The sequence below is a fragment of the Phocoena sinus genome, chromosome 9 (assembly GCF_008692025.1).
Source record: "Phocoena sinus isolate mPhoSin1 chromosome 9, mPhoSin1.pri, whole genome shotgun sequence".
NCBI classification, from domain to species: domain Eukaryota; kingdom Metazoa; phylum Chordata; class Mammalia; order Artiodactyla; family Phocoenidae; genus Phocoena; species Phocoena sinus.
The window spans coordinates 20,520,720-20,548,704 of record NC_045771.1 but is presented as its reverse complement, the minus strand read 5'-3'; the positions used below and the strand labels follow the sequence as shown (position 1 = coordinate 20,548,704).

Below are 27,985 nucleotides of genomic sequence, written 5' to 3'. Positions count from 1 at the left end.
TGTAAGTTTTCTACAAATGGATTTAATAATCTTCAGAGGTCATCTAAGTCAGTCTTCTTTCCAGGCCACACAGCATAGCTCAGAAAGATGAGCTTCTCTCCTAAGTTTAAGAACTCCAACAGCCACAAAGACCTTCTCTCGCTCTCTCTCTCTCTCTCTCTCTCTCTCAACTTTCAGTTTCTATCTCTGATCATTCTGTTGGGATACTAGGTACTAAATGGAGCTACATTTTCTTTCTTGAAATTCCCATCCCCAGGGGATGCTACCCAGTGGGTACCCAACCTGGTATTTTATGGAAGCCACCACTCTGCCAATAAGATCTGGACCCAGTGCTCTGTGAAGTGGTCAGTGGTGACCAGCTCAACAGGGAGGGGACTCGCAGTGGTGCACAAGCTCAGGACAGCCGACTGTTAAATTTTAGGGATTCTGTGATCTGGTTGTTAAACCACTGGTGGCTTGAGCTCATCATGGTGGGAACAGTTACATCACAGAAATTGGCATATGCTATAAATCAGGACATTTTTTTCCCCTGAAGAACTAGGAGTTTATTGAAGAGAGTGCCCAGTCACGTGGTCAGCTTACATAGAGGCCAAAGTCAAAGAAAGGGTGAGTAAGATGGAAGGGATGGAGGCAAGTCAAGGAATCCATACTCTCTCTTGGAAAGAACAACCTTTAATCTAACAATCATCCCTCCTTCTCATCTAACCAGGTACAAGCTCATTCCCTCTGCATCGATGTTACTTCTTCCCAGAAAAACTATCACTGGTCATGCTCTCAGACCTAAAATGGGAAAAGCTGAAGAGACAGATGAGACCCTGGATTCTATCATTTCTCAAAAGCCACGAGTTGGAGATACAAGAACCAGCAAACAGCACTTGACCAGAGACGGAATTCTAGATGCACGTTTATATGAAGCCTTAGCCGTGGTTCTCTCCAGCTCTTCTCGTATAAATGTTTATTCTACCCAGCGAACTGATGAGCTCATCGAAAGCAGAGACTGTGCCTTTCATTTCTTACATGTCCTTGACGGTGTCTGGTAAGGTACTAAAGACACAACAGGTAACTCACAAATATTTGGTGTATTAACTGAATTGCTTTGAATTGAACTGAGTTGGTGACAAACCACTCACTGGCTTATTATCAGAGCCCTTTTTTCGAATGAGGTGAAAGTTAGCTGCTGGCTAGACAGACAGACACTAGGTCATACATGATCTTGACCTTGGAGCTTCACTTGAGCCCATGCCTGGGGCTCCACCTCATTTCCATCTTCCCAGTTGACTGTCTTCCTTCTTCACCATTTCCTGGGCTTCTGGTCTCTTGTTAAGAGCCATTCAGTTTGAGGTTGTGGTTCTCAGTAAGCTACCACCTTGGTCCCTGATAATATTCAACTAGGTACCGGGAACATCCCCAGATAAGAGCAACCCAAAGTCCAGTCAGGCCAAGGGAACAAAGGTCCACATCCAAAGTGGTTCAGAAGCTAGAGAAGCCATTTCCCGAAAACGTCCTGCTTGATCAGTGTTTTTCCCACAGTTGATTCATTTCAGGGAAATGAGTGCCCAGGGATCTGAAGGGACATATCCTGGTCTCCAAGGCCCAGCTCTGTACCCACAAAGGGTGTGGATGCACCTCGCTGGGAATCTGTCCTTCTCTGACTCCCCTGTCACACCTGAGGGCCTCCACTTCTCATGCTTCTCTGCCTTTCCCAAACTTCACCCAGAATCAGGAGCAAGGTGAACCTCGGTCCCCAGGACAAGGGGCTAAGTTGCTGATCAAGACGCTGCCTCTAAGGGGAGGCCCATCCCTCCCCACCTAGTGGCTGCTGCCACCCACAGCTACCAGTGGGTGTTCACCTTGTGGGTGCCAAGAGAGCTCTGAGAATCTTCTCAAAGGCTCTGATAAGTGCTCACTCACTCACTGTGCTCACAGATGACTTCAGAGGGTTCATAAGCCTCCAGAAGCTCAGCTGGGGGCCCCAGGCCAGTGACTGCAGGTTGAGGACACCAGGTGAAATGCCTCTCTTACTCACATCGTCCATTTCCTTCCTGGACACCAGCTCCTCTTTTTCATCTCTCAAATCCCTTCCCCCCTCCAGGAAGGAAGAGGACTGTTTCATGAGATCCCTCCAAATTACAGGTGAACAAGTTAACATCATAGAGGCTACAGAAGAGGCCCGGGCTCACACCGTAAGTTACTAAAAGGGATGGGACTGGGATGCAGGTCCGGGAGGCTCTCCCTGGTGCTCAAAGCAGCTACATGATGCTGTTATGTAATGCAGTTTCCGTAGATCTCAGAAACAACCACATCAAAGCCCGGGCCTTCTGTATACTTCTCCTCATCTAGGAGTTCCCACCAAAAGGTTTCAAAAAGGAAGGAAGTGCCCCTCCTGGGGAGCAGGTAGGACTCCGCACAGACTAGGCGGGACAAGAGAGCAGCTTTGTCCGTCCGGGGCTGACATCTAGAGGACTGAAACCTGACACACCGCCGATGCCAGCATTAATGGGGGAGCAACAGGAGCCCATTAATTTCAGTCCTGCTCCATCAGCAACAAGTGGACACATTCACCTCACTCCCCCTCCCCGACTCTTCCGACCACTTGGCTCCTGAGGAGGGCTGTTCCCCACCAGCAGCTGCAGGGATGGGAGTCGACTGGGGAGGCCAGAAAGGCTAGGACCCTTCCCGCCCCTCCAGAGTATTCTCGGCATGTCCATGAGTCAGGACTCTGTTCCATTCTGACCTGGAGCTGTTCTGGGCAATTTGGAGGTCCAAAGAGGCCCAAGTGGGTAAATGTGTCCCTGGGCCTCTTGCTTCATGGCTCAGGACCCCTGCAGGAGCCAAATCTTAGAGGCCTCAGAAAGAAGATGATTCAAGCCTGAAGACAATTCCTGGATTACACTCTCTTCTGTATCCATCCCTCCAAATAGGGATTGTACAAACTCAAAGGTCCTGGTTGCTAATTCAGGGCAGGCCCTTATTAGCAGGACCCACCCCCTTCCTTTTTTTTTTTTTTTTTTTTTGCGTTATGCGGCCTCTCACTGTCGTGGTCTCTCCCGTTGCGGAGCACAAGCTCCGAACGTGCAGGCTCAGCGGACATGGCTCACGGGCCCAGCCGCTCCGCGGCATGTGGGATCTTCCCAGACCAGGGCACGAACCCGTGTCCCCTGCATTGGCAGGCAGACACTCAACCACTGTGCCACCAGGGAAGCCCCCACCCCCTTCCTTTTAAATGGTGGTTGGCTCCTATACCTACAGGAGACCATGTACAGAAGGAAAGTGACAGGCCAGGTGGAGGAAGCCCAGACCACAGGGAATCAGGGCTGACCCTTCACAGCCAGTGCCTTACCCACACTGGCCCGGAAGTGCTCGCCTGGTGAGCAGCGAGGAGGACAGCTGTCTCCTACCTCCGCATCCTTCGGCTGAGGTCTGCTTGGGCTCCTTGTGTCCCCACCCTGAGGTTTCCGGGGGTTTCCACAGGGAGGGAGTTGGATGCAGTGGCAGTGCTTTCCCCGTTAGCATCACCTCCACCAACCTGAACTGACGTGCTAAACAGCTCAGGAGGTGGCTGAAGTGTAGGGTCTAAAAAGACAGACCGTTCCGGTCCTCCGACAGGTGGGGGATCTACCGACACATGGGAGTAGACATTAAACACAAACATTAAGTCACAGAGAAGCCTACCCCCACGCAAAAATTTTTAAAGAGGGCTCTCTTGCACTGATCTCCAGCAAGTAAAGGACGTTCCTTTTTTGGGCCCCCTTGCATTTTGCTGTTAACTGTGCCTGATGTGTCCAGCGGGGAAAGGGCAGTGGGCTGTGAGCTGTCAAGAACACATCTTTGCCCGTGGAGAGCTTTCTAGGAGAAGAAGGAGCTGAGAGCTTGATTCCTGGGCCCAATGGGATGCCAGGAAGGGAAGGCCATGCCAGGCCCACTCAGAGAGAGCAATCTTGCACCCCTCAGCTGCCTCAGTGGCCCGGAACTGACCAGGCATACCAGGCTGGGGTCCACACAGGCACGGGGGTAGAACGTGTGGGCTGTGCAAGTTTACTGCAGCAATGACCTTCCTAGAGATGACGGCCAATGAGCCTCCTTTTCTTAAATCAGTAAAATTTCTGCTTCCCTCAGGGTTAGACTGGACCTTCTTCCAAAATGAGGCTCCAGGCATCAGACACCACAACATTACATAACACTGACTGCCCTCTTTCTTCCCCAGTAGTTCCCCCCACCGCCATTCCAAAAAAGGCACGCTGGAAGGACATACAAGTGATTCTTGGCCTTTCTCTTGGAGTCGTCATGGGTTTATTTTTGTCTCAAATCTGGTTAAGCTTTAGGAATCAGCGTAAAGGCAAGAAAATGTTTTCTTCCCCTGCTTTGACCAGGGGGAATGTTTCCAAAAGAAGTCAAAAGCAGTTATCTGTCATCATCTCCCCCAACAAAGCACCCAGGCACCATGCATTTAAGACAAAGGGAAATCAGTATGGATGGAGAGATGGAAGAGGCACGAGTGAAAGGCAAGGCTTCTGCCTCCCATGTTAGGGTCCCACCCACCGTGACACATTCCAAGTCCTTCAGGCCTTCTCAACCCAGGGCAGCTCACCCAGGCCCATCCACAGCAAGCACGAATTAGTAGGGCTCCAAACACAAGGGGAAAATGTCATCAGATGGTCTAACGCTGGAAAAGCAATGGTGGCCGTGTGGTGCTGAGGAGTCCAAAAAGATGCGGCACAGAGCAAGTTTCTGGGCTCAGATCCCTCCCGGAAACGGTCATGAAAGAGCACGCACACACTGTGAGGTGTCGCATGAGAGGCTGTGCTCCCAGCCCCCGGGAAGGGGATGTTCTGCCCTCTCCCTCCGTGCGAGGGAGGACACAAAGGAAGGCAACACCCGCATCTGCACATGAGCTACTCTATTCCGACCCAAGCTCTCTGGCCTCAGGAGGGGAAGGGGCGGGAGGATACAAGCACCAGCGCAGGGGACCAGAGGAACAAGTATCAGCTGGGAGACAGCTCCCGAGACGGTCGGAAATGAAGGCCTTAATTACATTCCTCCGTTGGCTATGACCTGGGGTCACCACACACCAGCAATTATTTACTCTGGCAAAGTGATTAGGGAATTGGGGCCAGGGAATTGGTGTGCTGGGGTAGGGGCACACGGGGGTCCAGAAGATGAGGAATGGCGATGGGAATGATGCTCTTTTTGCATCTGACTCCTCCTAACTGGGGTCAGCACAGGTATCACTGAGGGAGCTGTACCCCGGGTCAGGTCTACTCTTTGGTCACGATGACGTACCTGGAGGCCCAAATACAAAAAGAGAGTAAAAGAGAAAAAAAGAGAAGAAGGCCAAAGAAACAGTTGCCCACTAACAGGTGCAAAGCCTATGTAAATCAGCAGAGGATGGAGCAGTTTCAACAAACCTGCCCTATGCCCGTGATAAGAGCAGGAAAATCAGATCAGGCAGACAGGACGACAGCAAAGACAGGACAGGCTGGAGGGAAAAAGGTGATACAGACCTTAACAGGGACTAATGCTGTGGGGTACTGCTCCTCTGCGTGCAGTCCCTGGACCAGCAGCGCCAGCATTTCCTGGGAACTTGCTAGAAATTCAACTTCTCAGGCCATACTCTGGGTCTATTGAATCAGAAACTGGGGCCCGGCAATCTGTGTGTTGACCAGCCTCCCGGGTGATTCTGAATTACATTCAAGTTTAAGAACCACTCTGGGCTTCCCTGGTGGCGCAGTGGTTGAGAGTCCGCCTATCGATGCAGGGGACACGGGTTCGTGCCCCGGTCCGGGAAGATCCCACATGCCGTGGAGCGGCTGGGCCCATGAGCCATGGCCGCTGAGCTTGCACGTTTTTGGGTTCTATCCTTTGCCCCCAGTGAGTTTTTTCAAAGTTTGTGTTCAAACCACCCCATGAGGCTGGACATTGCTTTCAATGAAAATATAACCACTTTATGTACAGAGATTTGTCTTTGACCGCATCCGCAGAAATGACATTCGGGTGTGGTTTTTTCAGAAGCAGCAGAATTTGGTTTGCCCCGAGCACTCAGCAGACCCTTGTCCCAGCTCCTTTGTGTGAACAGCAGGTATGTGACAAGTAGCCCACTGGGTGCAGGGTGTCTGTCATCACCACACTGTCCTGTCTGCAGGGTGGCAGTGGCATCAGTACTGAAACTGAAAGTGAAGGAAGCAGGTGCTGAGCACCTACTGTGTGCCTGGGCATTTCACACACAGGATCCTACTTAATCCTCACACAGCCCCGTGGTGTGGATAGGAAAACATGCACAGAGGGGCGAAGTTATTTGATCGAGGCCACACGACTACTGTCTCCTCCCAAAGTTCCTGTTCGTGCCACTACGTTGCATTGCCTTCTCCTCCTCCAAAATTATTAAAAGCACAGCCCCCCTCCAAACCCTCCATTTCATCTGCAATGAATTTGCAAAGCCACAAAACCGAAAGCTGCCTCATCTGCCATGCAAGAGAAAGAGCTCGGGTCCTGCGAAGGGCATGTCCTGGCTCTAGCCAGAGCCGCTGGGAAACGGCCCTGCAGAGACCAGGCAGAGACGACCTTGTTATGGGCTGAACGGTGTCCCCTAAAATTCGTATGTTGACGTCCTCACCACAGCACCTCAGGCTGTGTTTGGAGATAAGGTCTTTAAAAGGTAATTAAATTAAAATGAGGTCATTAGGGTGGGCCTTAATCCAGTATGGCTGACATCCCTATAAGAAGAGGAAATATGGTCACAGACAGGTGCGTAGGGAAGGCCATGAGAAGACAAACAGACATCCACCAGCCAAGGAGACAAGTCTCAGAAGGATCCAACCCTGCCGACCCCTTAATCTTGGACTTCCAGCCTCCAGAATCATGCGACAATAAACCTCTGTTGTGTAAGCCATGGAGTTTATGGTCCTGTGTTATGGCCACCCCCTTCTGTCCCCACCGTGAGCTGTCCGCCTTCCCACAGCGCCTGCCGCAGCCCCACTGGGCCTGATGCTGGCCGGCAGAGCGGGGGCCCCGCACCCTGGCCCTGGGCGGGGCCTGGAGGTTGCAGGGGTGCCACCTCTCAACCACGGAGGGCCCACGACCGCAGGGGGACGGGGGGCTCCGAGGGGCAGCACCGCCTCCAGCCTCCGGCCTCGCCTGGGCTCCCCGCACCTGCGCGGCCGGAACCTACTCCGGTCATTCTGGTGTTTACCTCCTGCCCGGCAGGTGCCCGAAGAGAGAGCACGAAGCCCTGACGGCTGAGGAAGGAGACGTCCAGAGATAAAGGGAGACTCACAGAGAACAGGGTCGCGTCAGGAGCCGGGAGGGGCAGCTGGCGCCCAGGATGGCGCAGAGGGAGCGGAAGGGAGGCAGGTGGCAGCTGTGCAGCAAAGCAGAGCTGGAGAGAAGGGAGAAAGGGCCGGCGCAGAGCAAGTGTGCCGGTGTGTGCACCACACACACACACACACACACACACACACACACACACACACACAGCTGAGGGGGCTGGCCGTTTGCATGGACACTTAGAGTCGCGGCAAATCCCAGCGCACTCCCACAGACACCTGCACACCCGCACCAGTCACAGTCTGTACAGCTTTGGGGGGCACCGCAAGCTAGCTGCTGAGTGAAGGTGCGCCTCACAGGAGCCCCCCTTTGCATTCTCCACATACTCTCTCTCTCTGGGCTTCCGGGCTGTGCGTCAAGCACGCAGCTGTGGAGAGAGTTATACAGTCACAGGAGCCCTCTAGGACACTCCGCGGAGCCTGGCGGAGGGGGCGGGGGTGTGGCCCAGACAGTCCACAGCCAGTGTGGGGTGTAGTGGCGTGGCTCCCAGGAAGCGGACTAGAAGCTCCCGCCTCCGCCCCGCCTCATCATCCCCTCTCTCCATCTCAGGAGACCGAGGACAAGTGCGGGCAGCACGCAGAGCAGTCAGGAGCGCGGAGGCGAGGCCAGTCTGCAGCTTCCGGCACCACGAGAGAAGGCAGCCCCTCTCCCGCTTCTGGCCCTGGCGGCCTGAAGTAGGGCTGACCGGGTGGCAGGAGTGGGGCTGAGCCATTTGTATCTAATTATTGTACAAGTAGTTGGTGGCCCTGGTTTGCTTCTTCTCTGTTCTCTTTTTATAGGGCCAAGAGCTCTCTCTGAACTCCTCTCTCTGCCAACTTCCTCGGAAGAGGCTGGAGGTGCACAGCAAAGCCAAATCAACCAGAGGGGCTAATCAATCGGGTCTGGACAGTGATGGGATTACAGTCGGTGACAAATTTTATTAGGAAGCTCTAACCGTGCCCAGATAAGTGTGTGATGGCAAGATAACAACTCAGCTGTGAGGTGGCTGGCCACTGGGGAGCCCTTAGACTGAGCTCGTGATGGGGCCAGGAAGAGAGGGGAGAAGGGCCGGGGGGAGGGCCGAGAGGAGCTGATGAATCAATCAGAGACCGAGGGCAGGACTTCCTCTCCATTCACACCCGAGGACCACCCTCAGCCCCGCTCCCCCAGGGAGCCTTGGGTGGGACTGGAGATGACCCATATGCTTCCACCAAAATAACAAACGCCATCTTATTTGTCGCACACCCCGCCAATCTCCATTTACACTTAAATGGTTACATATGTTTTAAACTTCATCACTACTGTTTGGATCTCTACATTCATTCCGCCAACAATGGCCCCTGTCTCTCATGTCACATAAACAGATGGAATCTGGAGCTTTTCCACTGGTACCTGAGTGCCCCCCATTTTTTTTTTTAACTTTCTACTTTGAAGTCATTCTAGATTTACAGAAGAGCTGTAAAGGTAATGCAGAGAGTTCCTGTAAATCCTTCACCTTGCTTCCCCTAACGCTAATATCTTAGAGAACCACGGCACAATTCCTAAGACAAAATTGGCTAAACTATAGGCTTATATTTGGATTTCACCAGTTTTCTACGAATGTGCATTTTCTGTTCCAGGACCCGATCCAAGATCCCACATTGCACTTCGGGTGTCTTGTATTTTGATATTTTCCTTCCTATCCGTTTGACAGTCTTTGTTACCACTGGAGATAAATTAACAATCTGATGAAACAAATCATCATCTATCCTTTAAATATACTTCTCTGGTCCCAGCCAGTGATCTTTCCCCACAACACAACAAGAATCACAGAGAGCAGCAGAACAATTCGGCAACCCTGTGAGGTAGGGTGACAATGCTTTATGAAGGTGGGTGTTATGGGTGACATGGTGAAAATCAAGAGACAAGGCTGAGTCACGGCTCCCAAAAACATCCAGGCCCTTATCCCTGGAACCTGGGACTTACCTTACATAGCAGAAGAGACTTTGCAGATGTGATTGAGTTAAGGATCTTAAGATAGGGAGACTCTCCTGGGTTATGTGGGTGGGTGGGTCCTAAATGCAATAACAAGTGTCCTTATAAGAGGCTGGTGGAGAGAGCTTTGGCTACAGAGAGGAGCAGGCAATGTGAAGACAGAACAGAGACTTAAAGCTGCTACGCTGCTGGCCTTGAAGGTGGAGGGAGGAGCTGTGAGCCAAGAAATGCAGCTCTAGAACCCGGAAAAGGCAAGGAGACGGAAATGGACTCTCCTTTAGAGCCTCTGGAGGGACCACAGTCTTGCTGACACCTTGACTTCTACTCACTGAGACCCATTTTGGACTTCTGACCTCCAGAACTGCAAGAGAATAAGTCTGTGTTGTTTTAAGCACCAACTTTGCGGTAACTTGTTACAGCAGCCCTCGGAAACTAATACAGACTGTCACTTAACACAGTGGACACTCAATGTTGAACTCATATACCCAGGTCTATCTCCCTCCAAAACCACTACACTGTACCGTCTGAAAAAGCAAAGCTACCTCCTTTCTGCTATTTTCTGGTGAGGATGTTAACCAGCCTCCCACAACTAAGAAGCCCTTTAAAAACATCTAGTCTATCTTTGGCATTTTCTACTAAAGCTGAATTCATACAGGCAACGGCCCAGCAATTTCCCTCCCAGGTACATCAGCAGTAGAAGTGTGGATGTATGGTTTCCAGAAGACATACACAAGAGTTTTAAGAACAGCACTCTTCATAAAAGGCAAAAATGGGAAACCATTCAAATGCTCATCAATGATAAAACAGAAAAATAAATTTTAGTATAGTCCCACAAAGGAATGCTATACAAACACAAAAATGAGCAAACTGCAGTGATAGGGATCAATGTCATAAACATGAAAGAGAGCAAAAGGAACAGACACGAGACAGTGGGTGCCGCGTGATTCCATTTGTATAAAGTACAAAACCAGAGAATCTAATCTACGCTGTGAGAGGTTCAGAGGGTAGCTGCCCTCGAGAGGGTAGGGGCGGTGACCGGAATGGGGTTAGGGGGTTATGGGAAATGGGGACTGTTTTGTTTCTTGATTTGGGTACATGGAGGAGTCCTGTGAGTGAAAACTCACCGAGGCATACACTTAGGAGGTTCGCCCTTTCCTGTATGAATATGACAGTTCAGTAAAAAGTCACCCAAGAAACCCAAGTTGGGAAATGGTTCCCCCACCAAGCCCCTCCACTCCCCAAGCTGCTGCTGAACAGGACACACAGCCAACAAGGTCTGCTTATTACCATAATTACATCCCTGCAACGTGCAAATCCCTCATTTTCCTTTCATTCCATATATTGTGGGGACATGGGATGCACTTACAGCCCCGAAACATGCAGCTTAGTAAGCACGAACGCATACGTCTCCGTGGGCCTGGGGGAGGCAGGTCCACTCACACGGTATAACCAAGCCAGAGCGCAGCCCAGCTTCTACCTGCCTCCTGCCATCCAGCCACGAGGCTCTTGGACCCTTTGGGCTGTTCATCTGAACAAAGATAGTGACTTTGGGAGCAAATTCCCAGCCTTCTGGGACAGAATCCCGAATTTAAACATTGCATGGAAAAGCACAGGGCAAGAATTTAAGTTAAGATCTTGTTTTTAACACTAATATGACTTTTTGTTTAGGAAAAGATTCCCCACCTTCTTTTCCTATCTGAAATTCAACCTCCTTGGTTATAATCTATCATTCAAGAGACACTAGGGGCTTCCCTGGCCGCTGAGCCTGCGCACCCGGAGCCTGTGCTCCACAACGGGAGAGGCCACAACAGTGAGAGGCCCGCGTACCGCAAAAAAAAAAAAAAAAAAAAAGAGAGAGAGACACTGGAAACAAACTGAAGGGCAGCAAACGTGAAGTGGACCAATCATATTTCCTCGGCAGTACGGAGAGGAAAGCCAGGGACAGAGTGAAGAGCAGTAAGTGGGCTACAGTAAATTTGATTTTGTAAGATTCTTTCAGGTGAGGCCCAAGAGGGTGTTAGTGATGCCACGGGAGGAAGACGGATGGGGGTCCAGTCCCAAGGTTTTGTGTGGCCTTATTCCCCTTGGCAATTTTCAATTCATAGTTCCACTCCCTCCAGACATTCGGGCCAATGGTCAGCGTGTTGGAAAATCTGGGCTTGTTTTACCACCAGCCTAAGCTAGCACAGAGCAGAGGGTAGACCCGTGGGAGTGGGGTGGTGGGGAGCCTGACGTGACGTGGGAGGCTCCTCCACAGTTAATATAAACTATCCCAGAACAAAGTGGGAATCATTTTTCAATTATTTGCTGGTTGCAGTTATCCGCATCACCGTCTCCCTTCCAGAAGTACAGATAATTAGAGTTGACTAAATTGCAAATATGCCTGATTTTCAAACTCACGTTTGTACAAAGAAATGAGCCCACACCCTGCCCCTTCTCTGCCCCCTTCCCCCTCTGAGGGTCACACACGCATGCAATACAGTCACTCTGCCAGCCTCTGAGGATACGCACGGTGGAGGGGTACCACCCTCACACAATATTTTATGTTAGTTTGCAAATATACCCAGCTTTGTGCAGGTAAACATTCTCACCTTCTGCTTCTGAAAGTCCAGGTGTGGGAATTCCAAGATGGCAGCCAAGGGCGAGAATACTTATGATTATGTACAGTTCGTGTACAACATAAAAAGAATTCAAATCGTGAATTCGCCAAATATTTTCAAAAATAGCTGCATGGCCACCCCTCCCTCCTGGGTCTCCATCAAGTCCACCCCTGGCATGAGAGCTTTGTAGCCTTCGAGAGCTTCAGGTGTCAAAGGGCCCTGGGTGAGGTTTCACCAAGGTGAAGCCAAATGAAGTCAGGACACCTGGAGGTGGGCTGCCACCTTAGCAGTAGATTGGGGGCTTCAAAGCAAGAAGGCAGTGTTTAAACTCAAAATTGTGTATATCTTGTCAAAGCTTCCCTGTGCCTGGGTTTCTCTCTTTCCTTCCTTTACTGCATAAAATGGGAAGAATGAATCCTACCCTCTGCTAATCTCACATATCACTCACCATGAGGGTGAATTTGGTTTTTCAGTGAAAAACACAGAGAGAGAGAGATTGAGAAGGAGAGAGAGAGAGGTATTGGAAACCTAAACATTTCAGAACGAAGCCTACATCGCTCTCTTGTAGACCCATCATACCTGCCCACACAACCTCCCTTTGTAAGGCTGGACAAACAGAAAAAATACACAGAAAGAATATAAATAAAAATAAAAAACGATGACTGATAAGAAATATCTTCCCATGAGAGAGATTTGCTATGAGAGAAAAGAGAGAAAGAGAATGCTTGGGAAATTTTCTTATTTGATTTTCAGGAAGATTCAAGAGGACTTTGGTCTGAAAAAAATCAAAGTAAGTAGTATCTAGAGCAGGGGTCAGCAAACTTTTCCTTTAAAGGACCAGAGAGCAAATAGTGATGGCTTTGAGGGCCACATGGTCTCTTTGGCAACCATTCAATTTCCGCAACTACTCAACCTGGCTCCCCAAACCAGTAGACAATATGCAGGGGACAGATCTAGACTTCAGCTGTACTTTGTCCTCCACTTCTGGTCTAGAAGGGAAGAGCTCAGGTCAGGCAAGTTTAGATGAAGGGCCCAAGTTAAAACCTCACTGAAAGCAGCAGAAAGCATACTGCAAACAATCAAGTTAAAGAAGTAGAGATACACTTGAAAAGCTTTCCCAGAACTTGGATGATAGTAAGGGGGAAAAAAATGAGACCTGGACAACACAACCAGGAGACCTAACATATATATGCAAACAATTATCATTATCAACTTTCCTGAGCTGAAAATTTGAGGCTGCAAGTTGAAAGAGTATATTGAAATATAAGGCAAAAGAAATGAGATCAACGTGTATATCCTGAAACACTTCTTTGGTATCTAGAGAACATTCTATAAACCTTTAGACAAGTAAAAGGAAAAAACCTACAAAGCAATCAAAATCCAATTGGCCTTGGGCTTCTCTCCTGTGTTCATTGCTCAGAGACAAGGAAGTAATTTCAACAACTTTGAGGAAAGAAAAATACTCAACCAAGTTGCCATTTACACGTAAGGTCAACAGAATGACACTCTCAAGACATTCAAGGGCTTAAAAATCACATTACCAGTATTCCCTTCATGAAAAAAAAAAAAATGTCTTAAAGGCTAATGCTGATCTACCAAAAGACCTATCAAAATTAAGAACCCATAGGTGGGGAATCTGCAGGGTGACAGACCCTTGAGCAATGAATAGCTGTTCAAGCTATCTAAATACTTAAGTGTAATTTCAATGATTCAATAGTGGAAATGCCAAAAACAATGTTTGAAAGGGATGAATGAATACTGAAATGATCATAATGTAAAAATATTAGTATGAGTCTCAAAACCTAGGTCATATTAGTGAAAACTGGAAAGTTGGGGGAGGGGAAGGACATAAAACCATACTGTTTAATTCTTAACTTTGATGCTTATGGGCTTTAAATACGCTTTCAAAAGCCTAAGGGTAATCGCTATTAAGTTCAAATAGGGTGAATATTTTCCAAATCACCAGAGGGAAGGAAGGCAGAGAAAATCCAATCCACAGAGCAAAAATTAACAGATAAAAAGGAAACAGGAAATAAATGCATTAAAAAGGAAGCCAGAAAGCCTAAAGATACAGAACAGAAGAGCAAAGACTGCATTACAAAATATTAGGCTGTCATTAAAAATCACGCTTGAAGGATATTTAATCACCTGGGGATATCTTCACAATGAAAAGTGGGGAAAAGCACGATATAAAAATGTGTATATATTATATATGTCATGTTATCTCAACTATGCGTATATTTAAGGTACATGTTTACAGAAAAAAACACACAAGAATCCACTCTTGTGTCAGTAGTCATTTTCTGAAGGTGGTAAGATTTCAGGTGATTTTTCATTTTTCTTGTTTATTCTTTTTCTACATTTTCCACAAACAATATAGACTGCTGGAATAATTTTTAAAAAGCAATGAGGACTATAAAAAGTAAGTTTTAGGGTGCCATGAAATCAACCTGATTATTCTTCCCACCGCAGAGAAGGGGGGACCAAGAGGAGGTGGAAGATATTATCCACGTGGGTGGGTTTGAGCAATCAGCGGACACCACTGGGCTGGAATCTGGGTTTTCCATCTCCCGCTGCCTTCCTACACCCTTAGCCCGCAGGAGTTTCAGGGCACCTGAGAAAAAATTCACCATGAAAGCTTTACTTTTCAGAGTCCTTACTATGTGTTTTGTGCCATGTGCTTTAATCCTCACAGCAGCCCAGCGGGGCACACTTCACTAGCCCCCCCACCCCTTTTACAGATGAGGAAACTGAGGCCGGAAAGGAGGAGAGACTCGCTTGAGGTCCTATGGCTGGGAAGGAAAGCTGTCAGGGTTTGAACCCTGGCAGCCAGCGGACAGCCTGTTTTTTTGAATCCCCTTTCTTTCCTTTCTTCTGGAAGTTGAGCAAAACTTGTCTGACTTCATTGCCATTCTTTTCTAATCGGTTCCTTCTTTGCTCTGGCTTAGGAGGACACAATTTACATTCAGCTGGACCTCGAATACAAATGTCCCAGATTCTTGCCCCCAGACCCTGCAAGCCACACCCCATGAGAGCTTCCTGAGCAGAAAGACTATCCCTCCAGTCTAGTTTCAGGGGACAAAACAGAACCAAATTCATCACAACTCCACCCACCCTCGAGTCCTTCCTGCATAAACTAACCACGCCGCGGAGGCCCGGCAGCCTGGCCGATAGATGCCAGAGTCCTGAATCCGTCCCCACACAGGCTCAGCAGCAGCTACAGAAACCATGCTGGCTGTTAGCCAAATGAATAAAATCCCCTATCTTTGCCCAAAAGGCAGGGGAGGGGAGGGGAGAGCTTACCTCTGAATTGCCATGTTACTAGGACACAGTTTGCTGTAATAATACCAATTAACATTTCTCCCCCACTCGATAGTTTCTAGTACAGGATAAAAATAGCAATACACGTGGTGTGAGATGCGGAGAATAACAATGGGGATGTGCTTGGGAAGAGCCCAGGTCCGTCTCACCTAGGAAGGAGGGGGAGGCAGGCAGGAATATGAGGGGAGATGTTGGAGGGGATTGCAGAGAACCTGCTAGAATTCCTTAATTCATCTCGCCTTTCTGCACCTTGCTCCTCTTCTGACCTGAGCCGCCAGGTGTGCCCACTGAAGGCACCTGTGGAAGAGTGAAAATGGCATTGGACTCGGAATCGGAGATGTGATGGTTGAGTCCCCACCCTGCCGCTAACAGGTGTGTGTGCACCACTTAAATGTGGTAACATATGAAAGGGCTTTGCAAATTGTAACACGGGACACAAATTTTAGAGGAGGTCGCTAAGTATCTGGTGGTGGTAGTGATGCAGGTGACACTTGCCAACACAACTCTTACTGATTACCAAAATGAAAATTGCCCCGAGTTAGCCCCACCGTTCTCAACAGGGTTAAAAGAACACTAGTAGCTCAGATACTCTGTCGCACAAGCTCAGTAGACACCATTCCTGACCTGGCATGCGGGCCAGCACCTGTCTTCAAGGATGTTTCTCAGATGGAAACATCTCACCCTCAAGACAAAGGTGGCCTGGCCAACAGCCATTGTCCTCATAACCCTGAGGCATGCAGCTGAGAGAGACGATGCCCCAATCACATTCAGGACATTTCTCGAGGGCTGGCTTCCCTGTAAGTCACTCAGAGCCCGACGCAGCCCCAGCGAGCCCAGGCACCATCTACTGCGAGGGTGTGACGGTGAATCAGTGGAAGTTCCCCTCCCTCTTTTCATCCCCTCGCACACATGCCTCCCCCATTCTCCAGAGGTCCACCCAGGGGACACAGGACACAGCCCAGACACTAGGACAATTTCATCATTCAGTCCAGACCACCCACAAGGCAACTGAGTGGGATGGGAGCGCCCTGTTGTACTCTGTAGGGCTTCCTGCAATCCATGAGGTGTCCTAGGAGTCTTGGGGGCCAGTGGGAAGACAAAAAGGTGAGCTCTGAAATCACGTCCCTCTTCCCCTCACCTACCCTGCCAACTTCAACCTGACCTGACTTTTATATTTTATGTTTGACTTCCTTATGAGGTTTTATTCAAAGAAAAAGTTCTCTAAAATGCTTCAAAACCTTTGCTCTAAAGTTTCGTAAGAAGCCTAGGAAAGAGGATCTTGGTGCTTGGACTGGAGCAAAGTCACCTAAGGGCCTCTTCCCCCACCCAAATTATGACAGTGTTTTCTAAGTGAGAAAATGTAGTCCAACAGTAACACCATCCAGAATTTCCCTGGACCTGTGGCTACTGAGCCTGAGGACAAGGAATTGTCTCATTCACAGAAAAAGCCCTTCTTCCTCTCTCCTGTGCTGTGGTACCAGGACCATGGCCACCAGGGGTGTCAGCTCAGGCCAATGAGCCCAAATGAGCAAAGTGCTCTCACAGACTTGAAAGGGACATGGGCAGAAGGTTTGGGGGAAGGAAAGAAAGCAGAAAAACCAGGAGGAGAAAACTCCCTGTGGAGCTGGAGGAGAGAGGGGCTGGAAGAGCCCCCGTAAGCCCATCTGCTTCCTTAGAAATGCACATTTTTGGAAAAAGAGGAGGCTCGGGAAGCAGAGATGCCAGCTTAGAGCCAGAGAGCATCCCTTTCAAAGGGAGTAGAAAGCACACGAGCAATGACAGGCCACCGTCCCGGGTGCCCCCACGGCCGGGGGCTGGGCTTCAACTTGGGAAACATCAGGAGGTCAGCCGGTGGGAGCCACGTGGCTCCGCCTCTCTCCCTGGGACATGGAAATACTGAAGCCATCAACCAGATAGGCAGGGAGAAGTCATCCATCACTGCTTAGCTACCAAAGATCTCCGGGCAAGGAGGATGCAAGAGAGAGGGCCTGTTTCAGTCTGAGGGACAGATACGAAGCAGAGGGTACCATCTGATATTTCTGGGAGGCTGCAGGCATCATGGATGACCACGGTGTGCTCAGCCTGAGACCAATAAAGCGTGATGGGCACGAGCATGGGCTCTGAGGAGTCTGCATTGGGATCCCGCCTCCACGGCTTTAATCGCGTTGTCTTGGGTTAGCCACTGAGCCTCTCTGGGCCTCAGTTTCCTCATGTCCTTGGCAATAACAAGCACGTCTGCTCTGTAGGGCAGTCCTGAGGATTGAATTAATCAATATGTGCACGTTACCAGAGCAACATCCACGCTTAGCAAGCACGCACTAAGTGCTGGCCAGACAATAAATCCCCCCTGTGCTGGGTTCAGCCCCACTAACTGAGGAGCATGGGGTGCGTAACTCAGGCTCCCAGCGTGGCAGCAGGATGTGAACAGCACCCGAACAGCAATCTTCTCTAGGCGCAACGCCCTCCTGTGGGGCATTCACCCCATTGCCACCTCTTCCATCTTTTCCTTTCCCCGACCCCTGCATTTCCCTCCTTCAGTAGTTTCGTAAACATTTTCTGCACTCTTTTCATAAAGTCAAACTGCCAAGCCAATTCTCAAGAAGCCTAAAAGAGTATGGTCCTGGATGCAGTCATCTGCTCACAAATTCTCAGTTTTCTGAGTAGGAGACTTCCGGGGAGGGCGGGGATGTCACCTGCCTGGAATGCGTTGTAGCCTCTTAGAGAAACTTGCACTGTCACCCCCGGCCCCCTGAGCTGGCCATAGTAGCCATTAGCAACTCCCTAAAGAGCCCCATCAGGTAATACCACCTACCACTTGTTTCACACATGGGAAAGCTGCAAGACAGCCCGAGAAGTTCCTGGCAGGGGAAGATCCTGATGGGGAAAGGGTCGGGGTCCACAGGCCCTGATTCTCCTGCCTGCTCGCTTGTCTCCTGATTCATAAGTAACCACACAAGAGAAGGAGCTCCCAGCCACACTCCCTGGAGCCATTCCCCTAGCTTTGCAGAGTGGCTGGTCTTGGGCCAAAAGAGGTGTGAGGCTCACGGCCTACAATGGGGAGGGCATGGGGCTTGCATTATTTTTGCAGAGCTGCATCAGTCACACACTTTTGTGGTCAAGGTGACCCACTAGGCAAGAGCTCAGGGTTCTGCCTGAGGCCACCAGCCAGAGTTGTTTGCTGTCCCCCTGTAGGGGGGCACGTGAAAGACCTTGGCCTCATTACTACCCTGCTTCGGCCAACCTGGTCCACCAATCCTGGGCTCGGAAAACTGGTCCACTCCCAGGCTGCTTTCTTCGAGGGCTTCCTCAAAGGTCTGCTTCACCAGCTCGTTTTCTGGCTTTCAAAAGACACTGGGGAAATTAACACACACGGAGGCCAAGGTTACTGCCCAAGATCACAAAATGTCAAAGCAGTGAACCAGGGACCAGACTTCCAGTCTATTCCCGTGATGGCCCACAAGAGCATTCATAAGTGGTGGGGGAGTATATTGTTTCCGAGTCTTTCTAATATTTTAAATAAGCTCATCATCTAGGACAGTGGTGTCCAAGTGGCCAAATATGCCATCCCTGGATGACAGCACTGCTGAGACATACAGCTTCTTGGCAGTGGGATCCTTGCTAGCTCACTTTGGAATGCCAGCATCCCACCATGGTAGGGTTAAAATGTTCCAAATCTCTCAAACTTAATGAAACACCTGTCCCCTCTAACGCCATCAGAGGTAATTACACACGGCTCTCACATGCTCATGTACACCCAGCCTCCAACTGGCTCTTTGGCTGCCTCCCTGGGTATACCTGGGTGTGCTCCCCAATCAATCCTGGCAGGACTGAGTTGGAAGAGCCCCTCCTTCTAAATTCTCTGGAAGAACTGGCACAAAACTCTGTAGTCTGGTATCAACCGGGCTTAGATAAGTTTGAAGTAATTATGATGGAGTTAGGAAAATTTTTACTTTCAAACTGTAAGGCTTATTTATTTATTTTAAATTTTATTGGAGTATAGTTGCTTTATAATGTTGTGTTAGTTTCTACCGTACAGCAAAGTGAATCAGCTATACCTCTACATATATCCCCTCTCTTTTGGATTTCCTTCCCACTTAGGTCACCACAGAGCATAAAACTGTAAGGCTTTAAATGACTGATACACACACCCATACACAGGGTATTGTTGAAAACTTATAACTCACATTAACAAGACTCTATTTAGAAACAGTCCCCATTAATCATTTTGTAAATGAATGTTTATGCATACTCCCCACATACTCTACACAAATAATTTTTCCTAACAGTGTTATTAGTTGGCACACTCAGTCCCAGTGAACTGTGAAGGGAAAAAAAGCCTCATTTCAGGAACCCAAAGAGCAGAGGTCAGACAGGGAAGTCCTGGCCTCGTGGTGAGAAAGTAGAAGTGGCAGTCACAGGCCCACACAATGTTCCAGGGTCCCTTTCTATGCCTGCTGTCCTATTACTTCTCTCCCTCTTCCTGCAGGACTAGGTGAAGCAGAATGATAAGTAAGGCCGAGCCAAGCTTTAGAATAAATCATCAAAAATGGCAAACAGGTCCTCTTCCGCTTTTCCAGGAACACACACACACACACACTATATTTATGTACGTACTGTTACACACACATATGAAGAGAAAAGGAATTATATAACACATCAGCTGTTCATTTTCACAAACCCAGTTGAGATCAATCCTGCAACATAGAAGCCTGTGGTGAGAGTCCAGGGACTTCTACAGGCAGTGAGAGAAAAGGTCCACTCTCTCTGAGGCTCAGAACACACGCCCTGGAATGCCTAGAAGCTTCCAGCATGGAGAGCTACCCGAAAATGTTAGTACCAAGTGTTTCCTTCTGGAGCCTCAAACTCCCCACATGCCCCTGCCTCACCCCTACACAGAACTGGATATTTGACGGGGAAGCCAAATTGAGCTCTAAAATGCACACAGGCAAAAGGAACAAAAACAGTCATTTATATCCATAAAGGCGGAGATAACAATGTATTATAAGGGCATGGGTTTGGGAGTCTATGTGCCGACAAGCACCCTACCTTTCTGAATACGAGTTTCTTCATGGATAAAATTGCGGCAAAAATCCCCACCATGCAGGGTTGCTGTGAGAGCCCCAGACGTCCACTGTAAGGTATGGGTAGCAAAGGACACAGCACACAGTAGCTGCTCACTTTTTTCTCATCTTCCAGCCTCTCTCTTCCCTCCCCAACCCTGACTGATGAAGCAGGGGTTTTCACCTTCGAAGCAGAACCAGCTTTCACCGACGATTCACCCAGTGGCTGGAAGTTAGTTCTATTCTGTACACACGAGATTGAAGATGAACTTCAGTCTGTTCTAACGAATCCATTAGCCCACTCTAACTTGCTCTGCCCACCTAAAATCACCAAGGACATACAGGCCCTTTTCTTCTCTTGTTTGATCATCTCATAATGCCAAAATCATATCTTGTTCAACAATAAACCTTAGGAGAAGCTGGCCGTGGTGCTGGGAAATTACGGGAAGGACACAAAAACAGACACACAAACATGAGTCTGGCCAATCGCGGTTTCCCAACCGGTAAATAATCAAGGTCGATGGTGACTCCCCCGGGGGCGGGGACGCTGTTCGCCGCTGTTACAACTGGCCCTGCGTGCTGACAGGTTTCGTTCCAGATCTTCCCACTGGGCTTTGGTAGCTGCTGTACATGCTGCAGGAGACAAAGGCTTCTTTACCTCGTAAAGTTAAGACACAGATGAGCTTTCCAAAAGCTTCCTTTTTTTTTTTTTTTCCAAAAGCTCTTCTGAAACCAAGGGAAAGCAAACCTACACATAATGAGACCCCAAATAAAGTCACTGAAACTGATAAGCTCACAGAGGGCCCCTCTCGTTCCAATGTCCAAGAGGGAAAGCCCAAAGCTGTCTTGACCAGTGGGGCTTCCCGGGCTTAGGAACGTGGAGGACTGTCCTCACCCCATCTGGCTGGGATGGGAGAAGCTGAAGTACTCTGCCTGGGAGCCATGGCAAAGTCTGATGGGATTTTCAATCTTTTTAAATACTTTCCCTATCTTCACTCTGGATGTGGGCCTCCCATTGGTCCTATCTGGTCCCAGTATGCTTCCCTAACTTTTCAACCTCACACTTCTTTCCCCAACAATCTTGCAGATGTGTTAGAGCTATCTCTACTGTGGTAGACAGAATCATAGCCCCTCCAAAGACGTCCACATCTTAATCTCCAGGATTAGAGACTATGTTACTTCTCATGGAAAAGGGGATTTGGCAGGTCTCATGGAGTTAAGGACCTGGGGAGATTATCTGGGAGTATCCACACGGGCCCAATCCAATCACAGAGATCCTTAAGAGTAGAGACCCTTTCCCAGCTGTGGTCAGCAGGAGATGCACTAGAGGAAAGGTCAGGGAGATGCCACATTGCTGGCTTTGAACATGGAGGAAGGGGGCCGTGAGCCAAGGAATATGGGCAGCCGCTGGAAGCTGGAAAGGGTGAGGGAACTGCTTCTCCCCTAGAACTTCCAGAAAGGAGCAAAGCTCTGCTGGCATCGTGATTTTAGCCCAGTGAGTGTGCGACTTCTGAGCTACAGAATTGTAAGACAATAAGTTTGTGCTGTTTCTAATACCTGGTGACGTATCTGCTGCTCCCTCCCCTACATTCCCCCAGGGCTTGATTCCTCTGAAGGTGCTGCTGACTGAGTCCTCCCAGCAGGGAAGCTTGTGTGTGAGAGTCCAGGGACTTCTACAGGCAGCGGAGCTCTGGCCCAGACCCCTCGCCAGGAGAGCAGTAGTCTGTCCTCTCCTCCAATTTCAGACGGGTCTGCTTCTTTAACGGGACTCCCAAGCCTTGTTTCTAAACAATAGTCCCTGGGACCCTTCGAGTTCCAAGCTCACTTGTCAGAACGATAGATCACAGACGTGCAGGAGTGTGAGGATGCTCTGGTACCCAATTCAGCTCACGTCCCCAGAGGTGGACTTGGAAAACATCAACCATCGGTGCTTGCGATGCAAGACAACTGTCCACAGACGGGGACAAACAAGGAAGCAGCATGCCATCTCCTGAGTCTGGGCACACTCTCTAAGCTGGTTTTTATGCAGGCTCTTTCAGCTCAGGACAAAGGTGGGGTCATACGCACAAAAGCCAATCTTTAGAACAGGGAATCCGGAAAAGCAGAGGTGAGAACTGTCAGAGGAGAAGGAAGCACCTCTCACCAGACAGAGGTGGTGGCGGGAGCCGGGGCACATGTGGGACTCGCCCGCAGCCGGCTACCTCCCAAGCCCGCCAGGGGCCCTAGAACCGGGTTCTGGGCTGTCAGCAAAGACAGATTTAGCACCAATGATCTCATCTTGCAGAACACCCCCAGGGCCTCCAAGTGCTCTGGGAAACATTACTTTGACAGGCTGGAAAGTGGACGTCACTGCTGGTCCCATAACGCAGGTGGAGGGCACAAGGGTCCCTCCCTCGGCTCACCCAAGAGGAGCAGGAGCAGATGACTCCAGGGCGTGGGAGCAGAGGGCAGGCTGGGTGAGGCCCAGAGCACTGCCACCCTGCTCCACCCCAGCCCGGACAGCCCAGGTACTGTGAGCTGGTGCTTTACGGTGAGTCCACAAATACCAGGCGCTTTGTGGTGAGCAGCGAGCAGTAAGAGACATCCTGACTAAGCCGGTGGCTCACATCCCTGCAAACCTCCACTCGTGCTTATACCAGGACATGCTGTGATAGGGGATTTATAAATGCAGCAGCGGCAGAAGGTGGGGGAGGCCTGGAGCTCATTCCCTCTGTTGTTTGCTGCAAATAAGACCAAAGCCCTGCAAAGGGCCAGGTGGGGCAGGGGGTGCAGGGATGACTGTCCCTTGTCCCTCGAAGTGAGCCAGCAGCAGAAGGATGAGAATCTGTCGCTGAGGGCAAACCCAAATTTCTTCCTCTCTGTGGTCCCGCAGTTGGTTTCCTAGCTTATCTTAGCTGGGGACTTCCGCTGGTCCGTTCTCCTGAGGTTTTTCAGTGTGTTTCACAGGCAGATTCTCCCTCGAGAGCAGAGAAGCCACAGTGGCTCCTCTCCAATGCTGCCCCAAAAGTCCCAGGAGGGCAGTGGTGGGCAGGCCCTTTGTCTGGGATGAGGACCCCTGGCTCCTGCTTCTGCAGCCACTGGACAGGGCTCCACGGTCCTTCCTGATGAAGGGAGGTATGAAAATTCTAAGAGAATGGTCTGGATACCTCGCAGATAGAAAGAAATACATTTCTAAATATCAAATAAACGTTGGTACTTCTAGAAGGTAGGACACACAGAAGACAGTGGTCCCTCTCACACTGCTAAAGGTGATGGATAGTGATAGAAAATAAAAGTTGTCAGATAAGAAAGGCCAGGTTTATATCCAAACCCACCAGAGGTGAGTTCCATGTCGGATTTAGTCATATTAGAGACCATCAACTCCCAGAGAAGAAGGGCTGTGAGTCTGATAAATTCCATATTGGGAAGTGCCAATGGGATGTAATGAGGGTCTGTCAGAGAAATAAATCAAAACATACTGAGAATTCAGGGTGACCACCAAAATAAAATTCCTTCCGCCAAACACAGCATAGACATCACTGTGGCTGAAGGAAGGAAAGTTCTACAAGCAATTTAAAATGGAACTGACAGCATCTCTTCAAGTAAAGACGTCAGAAAAAGCTGCAAAGAGAAACTGTGATACAGGGCAAGAAGCCGGCGTTGGGGCTACACAGCAAGACCCAGAGGGTAGAGGCAGGGTCCACCGCAGGAGCAAAGAATCCTTAGAGAGGGTCTGACCCAGAGCACCGCGCCAGCATCCCATCACACACACGTATGCACACACACACATAGGCACACGCCCCTACAGCACTGGGGCGTTCAGAGAAGAAACAAAATTAGTTCAGACTGTGAACCATTTATCCTGTAGAGAAAAAATGAGATTTTTTTCCTGCTGTTCTTTTAATTAAAAGTTAGCTCATAAATCAAATACCTTGTTTCCAGGCTGCAGGAGATGGTAGGAGGAATCCCAAGCTTTTCAGATCTGAGCATGCCCTGTGCCCCCTTCCCTCACCCACATTAGGCACCCCACCCGTTACGGCACTTCAGTGTAGTAGCAGCCCAGGGAGGAGCCAGGGGTGGCTTCCTGAAGTTCTTCCAAAGAGATCTTGAGCGTATATGTGCACACACACACCAGATACACACACAATTAAATCCCACAAGGACTGGTTAGTGCATCTATTTGGAGCCTCCGAGGTTCCCCTGGAGATCTTCTACCCTCTGCTCTTCTACCATGCCTGGGTTCACATGAGTGACATCCATGGAGTTTGAAGACTCTCCTTAGAAGTTTACTAAGCACAGAAAATCATTTGATCCTCACAGTCTTTTCTGCTTGTTTTTTCATCCTACTGAATCAAGGAGTGCTCTCCAAGTGTGAAGTACTATTACCCTCAGCTCATTCATACGAGAGACGGAGGGTGCATACATTAATATGCTAGTTGCTCAAAAAGTGAAATATGTGTAGGGAAACAATTTGTCCAAAACCAGGAGTGCAGCCAGCAACAAAGTCGAGATTTCCCAGCTGTCGCTTCCAACTCTTCATGTGACATGCCGGATTGGTTTTAGCAGTTAAGAGGCATGGACAACCCCTGATACAGACCTGGGCAGATGCTTGGGCACAAAGCCTGTGGGGATGCCTGGGAGCGAACGTGGGAAGCAGTAGGGTAGCATCCAATGGCACCTTCTGCCGCTTCTTGCCTTCCTCTGGCTTAAGAGAAGGGCTGCCATGACCACGGAGGGAGTTTATCACTTTTTCATTTTCAAGCTACTCCTCACCAAAGCATCTTAAAGCATTTGTGCACCCTCACTCACATGCCTTCATATTCTGGGGAGAAATGAGGACAAAGAAAGGGGACCCCTTATAAGAAAGGGAATGAAGAGAGAGTTTTGTTTTAGCTTCCTTTCTAGAATCTACCCATAATGCCATGAGCCTCTGTCTCCCTGTGTCCCCTCACCCAACCCAGCTATTTCCCTCTGATCCTGCCCCGGTCAGAGAAAGAGTCCAGACAAAAACAAAGGTCAAACAAGGAGCAAAGTTCCCCTTTCCCCTTTCCTCAGACCCAAGTCCCTCAAAAACAATCAGATTTAAAGCATGGAGATTAAATTATCACTAAGCTAATTATGGGAATCACACTTAGGCTGGGGCTGGCTGCTGGGAAGCGAGGTCAGCAGGCAAGAGGCATTAAAATTAAAGGCAGATGCATGAAGCACTTCAAAAAGCAACTGGGAGACTCATTACCCACCCATCCCCCAACCACACACACACACACACACACACACACACACACACACACACACACACACACGGGGGAGAATGAAACCACTCTGATATTTGAGGCGCTGTCCATCTGGGCGATAGTCACAGCATTTGACAGCTAAATAGCTCCACTCTGTCATCATCTCGAAGCCAAAGTGGGCGAGTCAGAGGTAAACTGATTAGATGGTGTGCTGCTAATTTCCCAGAGAGAACGTGAGGGAGGTGGGTGGGGCTCAGTCCAAGAGAGCAGATCCCAGGGAGGACCAGCTCCGGGCTTGAGTGCAAAGAGAAGGGTCTGGAATCTGAACTATGGCACAGAGGAAAGTACCTACAAAACAAAAACAGACTCACAGACATAGAGACTTGTGGTTGCCAGGTGGGTGGGCCGAGGGGTTAGGGAGAGGGATGGACTGGGAGTTTGGGGTTAGTCGATGCAAAGTATTACATTTAGAATCGATAAACAATAAGGTCCTACTGTGTAGCACAGGGAACTGTAGCCAATCTCCTGGGATAGACCACAATGGAAAAAAATATAAGAAAAAGAACGTATATATGTGTATAACTGAGTCACTTTGCTGTACAGCAGAAATTAGCACAACACTGTAAATCAACTGTAATTCAATAAAAAAATTTTTTTTAAAAGAGAAGGGTCTGGTTCCTAAGTGTGTGCAACACATCAGCATGCATGGGATTAAGTACATGTGCATGTTTATGACATGAATGTATATGCATGTGGGGAGAGGGCTCACAGTCACGCATATGTGGGTATATCTCTTACCCACCTGAAAATAGGAGGTGCAGAGCTTGGAAAGGATCAGAGGGCTCCTCCTAGCATATCTGCAGCAGGGCAACTGCTTTCTGTGATTGCCAAGGCCCTTTCAATCGCTGTCACTAGCTCAGCCAGGAAAATACATATCACTTTACCCAGTTATGGATGCTCAATGACTCCTCAGACATCATCAATGTGATGTAAATTTAAGACATGTCAGCCAAAAAATTGCAATCTACAGAATGAGGTTGAGGGCTAAAAATCAATGTTTTTCAAACCGATCTGCAGGACGGCTTCCTCCACTCAGGATTCCAGCTCTGCACTTCTGCCTTTTCCAGAGAGGAGCAGATGGTGGGGAACCCTGACAAGGAGGTCTGTGAGCTGGTCCTGAGTCAGTAGTCAGCTTTGGAACTGGAATTCCCAGATTGGGTTTCTTGCCTGGAGGATGAATTTCAAGGGCCAGAGGTCCTGCCTATGTCCAGAGTGAATGTTTTGGAATTCACAGTCAGAAAAGCAGAATTCAGAGGGGAAGTAGGAGAATTCTGGGGGGGGTTAAATTAATTTGGAAGAAATGGGGAAAATTCATTTGGAAGGCTCCATTTAATTGTAGTTAAGAGAAATGATGTAATAAATTTGGATAATTTAATTATCCCAAAGAGACATCTGCTGAACACAATCTAATCTTTGTATTTAAGTAGAAAAGTACCCTCACTCTGTAGGAAAACTGGATGCAGGGAACACAAAACATCCAGAGCCTGACGAATGGAACGATCTGAACAATTCTAATTTCAGTTTCAGAAGAAAAAGCAAAATCACAGGAAAACAAGCTGATAGAGGATTTCATGTTTAAAAATCTCCAACACTATGTCGGGGGCTTGATGACGTAAAATCAGCCATAGTACTGTATGTTTCATACCTCCTCTCCAATATTAAGTAAGAAGATACCACTGTGCTCATTAACTCAAGAAACACCTAACACATTACGGATGGGCCAAGTCGATAGGTCTTGATTCAGTGCGATGTTCACAGTAAGAATCATTAGAGTAAACGGTATTATTGACAAAATATTCTCTGCCCCTCCCTCCCACCTCCCCACACATATATGCACCAGGCCTCTTCCTGTGGCGAGGATACACTCTTCACACCATTCCCTTTGGCTTAGCCAATAAAATGTGAGGGACAATGACGTGTGCCACTTCCAAGCAGCAGCATTAACAGCCATCTCTCTTTTCCTTCTGCCAGGAAGGAGATTGGCATGTCTTCAGCTTCTGTCCCAAATAAATGACATAGAGCATAGCTGCTGCCAAACCAGAGTGGACATGGACATGAGCTGGAAACGAGCTCATGCTGTTGTTGTAGCCACTTAAATCTGGGGGTCATTTGTTACTGCAGCATGACTTAGCCTAAGTTAGCTGATACACCTACACTTACACACTTACACACACACACGTACTATAAGACCCAAGAGTCAATCTTCAAATACATTTTTTACTTCGCGTTTGCTACCTTCAGGAAAGCACTGTGCTGGGCACCTATCTCTAACTGGGAAAGGCTTAGACACGCTGGGGAAAAGATCCAGATGTGTTAATAAATGTATTTTTTATGTGAAGAAAGTGAACAAATTCCTCTCAGGAAGAATTCTCAGATTTTGAAACCTTCTATTGCCTTTGATTTCTGGGTAATCAAAATGTGACTGAATAAAAACTCAAGTTGGTAAAATAGATACATT

The 27,985-nt window shown here is 48.8% G+C and overlaps 1 protein-coding gene across 5 annotated transcripts in view; it reads right to left on the bottom strand.

Moving 5' to 3' along the window:
• Window positions 1-27,985, bottom strand: part of PLXNA4 (plexin A4) — a 373,377-nt gene that overhangs the window by 317,470 nt on the left and 27,922 nt on the right. Inside the window, exon 3 of one of the 5 annotated variants that reach the window (XM_032643655.1) lies at window positions 1,198-1,212. The exons of the other annotated variants lie outside the window; for them this stretch is intronic. Within the exon in view, the coding sequence (XP_032499546.1) occupies window positions 1,198-1,212 (15 nt within the window). The remainder of the gene's footprint in view (window positions 1-1,197; window positions 1,213-27,985) is intronic. 5 annotated transcript variants of the gene reach the window in all.